Below are 7,503 nucleotides of genomic sequence, written 5' to 3'. Positions count from 1 at the left end.
ATAAAACTGGATTGAATATGTGTATATATCTCATATCTACATTAGTTCATACATGCACATATGATCTATATATTTATGTGCTTATATATTCAGAGACACATAGCAGTTGTTTGTATATGAATGCACATGAATATTATATGTTACACACATGCACACGACACAAATTTCAGCTGAAATTTTCATATCACTAAAAACAAAATGCTACTAGGCTCAGTTCTCCTCTACAATCTCCTATTCTAGCACATTCTTTGTGTTGTAACACAGACTGGGGGTTCTTAAGATTAGATAAGTGGAAGCGATGGAATGGCCCCCAAGTTGGAATGGCTTTGATGTCAGACTCTGTTGGCTCAAGAATGAGCCTAGCTAAGTAAGAAGAGACTTACTAGGTGCCTAATGATGAGAAAGGAAATTATGAAAATGTAAATTGTAACATTCTCATGAGTAGAAAAAATGGAAGCCCTATGAAGACAACAAGTGGATGAATAGAAAAATCACCATAAATATAAGAATGAATGAATGAATGAATGAATGAATAAAAAACAAACAAATAAATGAATGAATCAACAAATAAAATTATGAAAGATAGAAGCAAGAGCAGCTAATAAAAGCTGAATACAAAAATGTAACAAGGTACTGTAAGAATAATGTCCAATGATGACAGAGAGGTTTCAAAGCTAAATAGGGCTCAGTTTCGTTTTGTTTATAGGGGTTTTTTTTGCCCTATCAAGGAGAATGTTCAGGGAATTGGAGAGGAGAACAAAGCACCCAATAGAAACTCAATACTCAAGATAAAAGTAAGAGTTAAAGAGATAACAAATAAGTAATGATTTACTTTTGATGAAGTCAAGTCATTTGTCTATATAAACTACATTCAATGCTGAATGATCCTGTATATGTGATTGGTGAGCTATCATCAGTGATATTTAGAAAATTGTGGGAAATAGAATCAGTCCAACAGAACCAGAGAAGGACAAATGCCCCAATTTTCCAAAAAATAAAAAATAATGAACTCTACAAGCTATAAACCAGTGAACTTAGCTTTGATTTCTGGCAAACTTTAAAATGTATCATTAAAAAGATGGTTATGGAAAAGAAAGCACTGATCACAAAGAACCAGCCTAGTACCGTCAAAAAAGCCATCACAAACTAAAGCCATTTCTAAACTGATTTAAAATGGACAAAAGTCGTCCAAGTTATAATTTGCTAAGTAGAAAAGAAGACTTAACAGTGCTATCTCAGCATCAGTTGATAAGCCTAATAATTCTGGACCTGAGGTTCACCAACTTTTGTTTGTATGTTTATATGTATGCATTATAGTTGTACATTTGTATATATGCTTGGCTGTGCACATTTTATTTTATTATATATGATTTTTTTATTATGTTGTACGTTTGTATGTATGTATATAGCCTAAGCTTCTCTGGAATGCCAAAGAAGTTCATGATACAAGAAAGGCTAAGAGCTCTAAAATCAGAGACCCAACAAAACTTGACATGAAATTAGGAGAAATCTTAAATATGAGAGAACCAATTATGCAATAAAATATCATTCAACCTGGAATACATTAACAATCTATTGGAAATATAAACTTCAAAAATTTAGGGTTAAAATAAAATCACCAAAAATATAGGTTAGACACAAAGTTTTATTCTCTAAGATTTATTTGAAACCTATAGATGGAAGCCATTATGATAATGACTACACCAAGCACGGGGGGGGGGGGGAATAGAGTGAGGGAGATGGTGGGGGAAAGAGAGGGGGACAAAGAGAGACAGAGAGAGAGACAGAGAGAGAGACAGGGAGAGACAGAGGAGACACACACACACACACACACAGAGAGACAGAGAGAGAGACAGGGAGAGACAGAGGAGACACACACACACAGTGAGAGAGAGAGAGAGAGAGAGAGAGAGAGAGAGAGAATGAATATTATCCAAAACCAAAGGAAAAGAGAAATCATTAAATCTCCTAGGAGGTCTCTCTATGTAGTTGCACAATGTTAGGTAGAACAATTGCTACCACCCCTATACAATACTATCTAAATGATGATGAATTGTTAACTCTTCATGGACTTAAAATATTAGGAGGGCAAGACAAATTTTCAGGCCCCAAACTGAGAGGGATAGACCCCATTTCTTTTCAAACACTGTTTGAATTACATCTATCTCTTCTCTGGGGATGTTGCCTATCTCAGTAGTTTCTGAAGTTCCTTTCCAATAAGTATACCCTCAACAAGCAATTCATGGTTAGGACTGTTTAAAATAAAGTAAACATTTAAAACAAAGAAAAGTAAATAATTCCATTCCCCTCCCTTATCCCCAAGCATAAGAGAAAAGATTCCTGCCTTTCACTGAGGAGCTCTAGGCTAGAAAAGAGATGGAGGACAAAAACCTTGGGAGCTGGAGTGGAAATTACTAATTTGGTTTCTGTCTCTACATACCTCACTCTCAGCCCTTTGTGGCTTCCTCTGACTTTCCTTTCTCTAGTTCCAAGTTTCTTCTTTTTACATCAAGAAATAAGTCCCTCTTTGAATCTACTTTTTGGACTTAGAGAATTGACTTTTACAGGTTATTCTGAAACATGATTTATTATTTCATATGCCTTTACATTGTTTCCATTCTGACTCATTCCAGGGACTAATTTCCATCTTATAAAGCCATCTTTTGGTCTGGACACGTCTTTTACCACTTCTCATTGTCCAACCCTTTCTTATAATTAGACCCTAGACTTCTAAAAGGTTCTTATACTTAGATATGGATGTTTGACTGGAAGGAGGACAACAAATGGATGTGAAAGAGAACAGAAACTATCACCAACATTTCTATAGCAATCATTCTTATTAGTGATGACTGCAACTGGCCCATTTAAACTGACCTCTCAGACACTGTTACTCAGTGCATTGGTTTTTTCTTTGTATAAATGGACTCTAGAGTTCTTATTAATGTCAATAATGGGAACTATCTTCAAATTTCTAGTAAAACCACTGCCTCCCTCCAGAGTGAATGTAGAAATCATGCTCCAAACTGGCTTGTTGAAAGTGAACTGGAGAAAGCCAGTCTTACCAGAAAATAAACTTCAATTTCAAATTCGTTATGCTGTGAATGGACATGGAGAGCAATGGAAGGTATGATTGTTTGCTAATCAAACTAGTTTTTTTTAATTAAATGAAGAAGCATTATTGAACCTTGGCACAAATAATTAATCTTCCTTGATAGCAGTTTACATTTAAATCAAATTAAAAATGTTCACTTTATTAGGCATTGAAATATTGAATATTATTGAATTATATTTATTCCAGTAGGTAAGAGAATATATTCTAGATGAAGGATACAAACTGTTCACAGATAAGGAGATGGGAAGTCTTCATGATTCCCTGATTCCCCAATTGATAGTCAAAGGAAGTTTTGAGATGAAGAAATTAAAGCTATCCATAGTCATATAAAAAAATTCTAAATCACTATTAATCAGAGAAATGCAAATTAAAACAATTCTGAGGCATCACCTCATACCTATCAGATTGGCTCATGACAGCAAAGGAAAATGATAAATGTTGGAGAAGATGTGGGAAAATTAAGATGCTGATACATGGTGGAGTTATGAATTGTTCCAACCATTCTGGAGAACAATTTGGAGCTATGCCCAAAGGACTAGGAAATTTTGACCCAGCAGTATATCATTAAGTCTGTCTCCCAATAACATAAATAAAAAATGGAAAAGCACCTACACATCCAAAGATATTTGTAGCAGCTCTTTTTGTGGTGGCAAAGAACAGGAAATTGAGGGAATGCTCATCAGTTGAACAAACTATAGTATTTGAATGTAATAGAATACTAGTATGCTCTAAGAAATGATGAGCAGACAAATGTCTGAAAAACCTGGAAAGACTTAAATGAACTGATGCTAAGTGAACAGAACCAGGGGAACATTATATACAGAAATAGCAACATTGTGTGCTGATCAATTATGGTGACTTAGCTCTTCAGCGATATGATAATCCAAGCCAGTTACAAAAGACTTACGACAGAAATTGCTAACCACATCCAGAGAAAGAACTATGGAGTCTGAATGCAGATTGAAGTATACTATTTTCACTTTTTAAAAAATTTTTCTTCATGTTTTCCCCCTTTGTTCTGTTTCCTCTTTTATAACATGATTAATATGGAAATACATGTAACATGATTGTCCATAAATTTTAGCAGATTACTTGCCACCTTGGGGAGAAAGAAGGGAAAAATTTGGCACTCATTTTTATGAGACTTGAGAAATTAACTTTACTTTTTGAAAACTAACTTTACACATAATAAGAAAAAATAAAATACATTTTACTAAAAAGTCTATACAAAGGAATAACTCTCACTCTCTAAATGGGCCCCCTAATATAGATTCCAAATGATCTATGACTTAGTGGATGAGGGCTAAAGAATTTTTTGAGACTCATAGATGTTAATTAATATTTTTAGTCATCAATTTGTATATGTCAGATATGAACCCAGACCTTCCTAACTTTGAGTCTAGAACTCTATGCATTTTGCCAGAGGACAAAGGAAGGACCATAAGAGCTGAATCTTGAAGGGAACTAGGCTTTCTAAGAGGCAGAGGTGCATTATTTTTTTTGCAAGGCAATGGACTTAAGTGACTTGCCCAAGGCCACACAGCTAGGTAATTATTAAGTGACTGAGGCTGGATTTGAACTCAGGTCCTCTTGACTACAGGGCCAGTACCCTATCCACTGTACCACCTAGCTGCCCCCCCAGAGGTGCACTTCTGATCTGCCATCTGGTGGGATTACTTTAACCATCCTTTCAGAGTCAAGGGACTCAATAGCTAGTGGGTAGTGATCACTTCACTTTTTCTATCAAACTTTACAGGTACATCAAGTCTATGGTTCTGAAACTGCCAGTTTCCAGGTGCTGGATCTCTGCACTGTCTATGTTGCTCAGGTTCGATGTAAGAGGCTTGATGGCCTGGGATACTGGAGTAATTGGAGCAATCCAGCCTACACCGTTGTCATGGATATAAAAGGTTGGCACAGCTGTTGGCAGTGCATCATGAACACTTTGCATGTGTTTGAAAAATGTCCTTCCCTAATAGATGTTTATGCCATTAGCCTCTCTTATCTATCATCTTGCAGCTCCCATCAGAGGACCTGAATTTTGGGGAGTCATTAATGAAGATCCAATAGAAAAAGAGAGAAATATTACCTTATTTTGGAAGGTATGTCTCCTCACCTTATATCACTTTTCTCTCTTTTTTTGCCTGGAAATTTTTATTTTACTAATGTAGGAAACTTCTAGTGAGGTAATCAACTTAGAGTCTCTGCCTAGCACACTGGGACGTTAAGAGACATATTCAAAATTACCCAAATACTATGAGTCAGAGTTGGGACTTGAACCCTTATCTTTTTTTTTCTTGTTTTGTTTTTTGCAAGGCAATGGGGTTAAGTGGCTTGCCCAAGGCCACACAGCTGGGTAATTATTAAGTGTCTGAGGCCGGATTTGAACTCAGGGAGTCCTGACTCCAGGGCCGGTGCTCTATCCATTGCACCACCCAACCGCCCGAACCCTTATCTTCTTGACCTTAGTTGACTCTCTCCCTGCTGCAAATGCTGCATGACTCACTTTTACATGTACCTGCCCTAGTAAACTGCACAAAGAATTTTGGGACACCCTGTATGTCAACATGGACATTTTACTTGATGACCTGCAAGCACAGCCCCAATTGTCCGTGTTATACTATTTTGTAATATATACATTTGAAAGAAAGCAAACAATTATTGCCCCATTGGAAATTAGAAAATGAAAGTGTTTAGGGGTGGCTAGGTGGCATAGTGGATAAAGCACCGGCCCTGGAGTCAGGAGTACCTGGGTTCAAATCTGGTCTCAGACACTTAATAATTACCCAGCTGTGTGGCCTTGGGCAAGCCACTTAACCCCATTTGCCTTGAAAAATCCTAAAAAAAAAATAAAATAAAAAATATATATTTTCAACATTTATCTTTTTATGAGCTGTTGTTTCACATTTTGCCTTGCAAAAACCTAAAAAAAAATGAAAGTGTTTATTTTTCTGTTCTCCCGTTGGTTCCTAAATAATGGTTCTATTTATTCTGGACCTTCACTTACTTTCAACTTGATGTCTCAAGGGCAGTATTTTTTCTGAGCTATGGAAAACAGGGAGAGTCACTGGCTATAGACCAGGATTGAAGCCTTCAAATTCCAGCCATGATGAGGCAGTGTCCAATACTTCAGGAGAATTCAATTGAGTAGAATTTCAAAGTCATGTTGTGTTTCTCAATGGAGAGTTGAGAATTTGATTGGAGACTAATGGTTACAATATGAAAAATCAGAGTTTTTCTCCAGTCTATGTAGTGATTCTCATGGATCCACTTGAATTTATAGCTCAAGCTTAGATGAGCATTTCTGTCTAGACATTAATTAGGTCATATATACAAGCCAAACATTGTAAGGGTTCATTTGTTCCCATTTTGCTTATGAATGAATGGATGAATGGGGAAAAAACAAACATTTCTTGTTTTATGTAATATATCCCATTGGTTAATATTTCAAAATATCAAAGATTGATAACTTCATGGGTATAGAGATAGTCTTTCCATGACAAAGATTTCAGTCTCTCTCTTTTTTTGCAAGGCAATGGGGTTAACTGACTTGCCCAACATCACACAGCTGGGTAATTATTAAGTGTCTGAGGCTGGATTTGAGCTCCAGGTTCTTCTGATTCTAGGGCCACCCCTAGCTGCCCTTGATTGCAGCTTCTCTTGAACTTAAAATATGACTTGCAAAGTTTATGAATGCCCCAAATAAATCACCATAAAGTTAATTTGCATTGGTGCTGACCTTGATGTCATGAGCACTGGATACAGATCCTGATTTTGTTACTTATTCCCTTGAAATAATCATTTTAGCTCTCTGTGTCTTGATTTCATCATCTATAAATTCAAACTTCTGTGGTTTCTTTTGTTTTAGATCTCTGATCTTATGTGTAAACTGAGAAAAGCTAGTCTGCCTCTCTTTCTTCATTAGTAAAATGACCAGATGGCTACCAAAGTCCCTTCTATATTCATGATCCAGTAAACTTGATGATGAATCTCTCTGAACTTAGCCTCTAAACCTGTCCCTGGTATTCCACAGCCCTACTGGACCTTACATGCCATTAATAAACTCATTAAGCACCCAGACTTACCTCCATGGCTCCCTGAAGCATTTGGGCAGAGAGTGTTGAGTGAAGGACCTTCCACCAATCCATCTTTGACAGCTTTCTGCTTTGCTCTCCATTTAAACATAGGACTTTTTATCTGTAAGAACTGATATTTACCCTGAATTTGGATCAAACATGACAACTAATCTTGGTGATTTAGATTAGGTTTTCTTAACCTTTTTTCCTTGTTAGGCCACCTAGGGAAGTCTTGTGAAATCACAATAATCTTCTTTAGTTTCATAAAATAAAATACATCGAAATAGAAAGGAAACCAGTTTTTTATATAGTTAT

General features: G+C 36.3%; 1 protein-coding gene across 1 annotated transcript in view; it reads left to right on the top strand.

Annotated features, from left to right (window-relative positions):
* LEPR (leptin receptor) overlaps positions 1-7,503 on the top strand; it is a 136,263-nt gene that overhangs the window by 107,329 nt on the left and 21,431 nt on the right. Inside the window, exons 12-14 of the mRNA XM_074221246.1 lie at positions 2,976-3,124; positions 4,869-5,022; positions 5,132-5,214. Of these exons, the coding sequence (XP_074077347.1) occupies positions 2,976-3,124; positions 4,869-5,022; positions 5,132-5,214 (386 nt within the window). The remainder of the gene's footprint in view (positions 1-2,975; positions 3,125-4,868; positions 5,023-5,131; positions 5,215-7,503) is intronic.

Source organism: Macrotis lagotis, chromosome 2 (assembly GCF_037893015.1).
Source record: "Macrotis lagotis isolate mMagLag1 chromosome 2, bilby.v1.9.chrom.fasta, whole genome shotgun sequence".
NCBI classification, from domain to species: Eukaryota; Metazoa; Chordata; class Mammalia; order Peramelemorphia; family Peramelidae; genus Macrotis; species Macrotis lagotis.
Note: the sequence above shows the minus strand (reverse complement) of the source record. Positions and strands in the feature narration are given on the sequence as shown.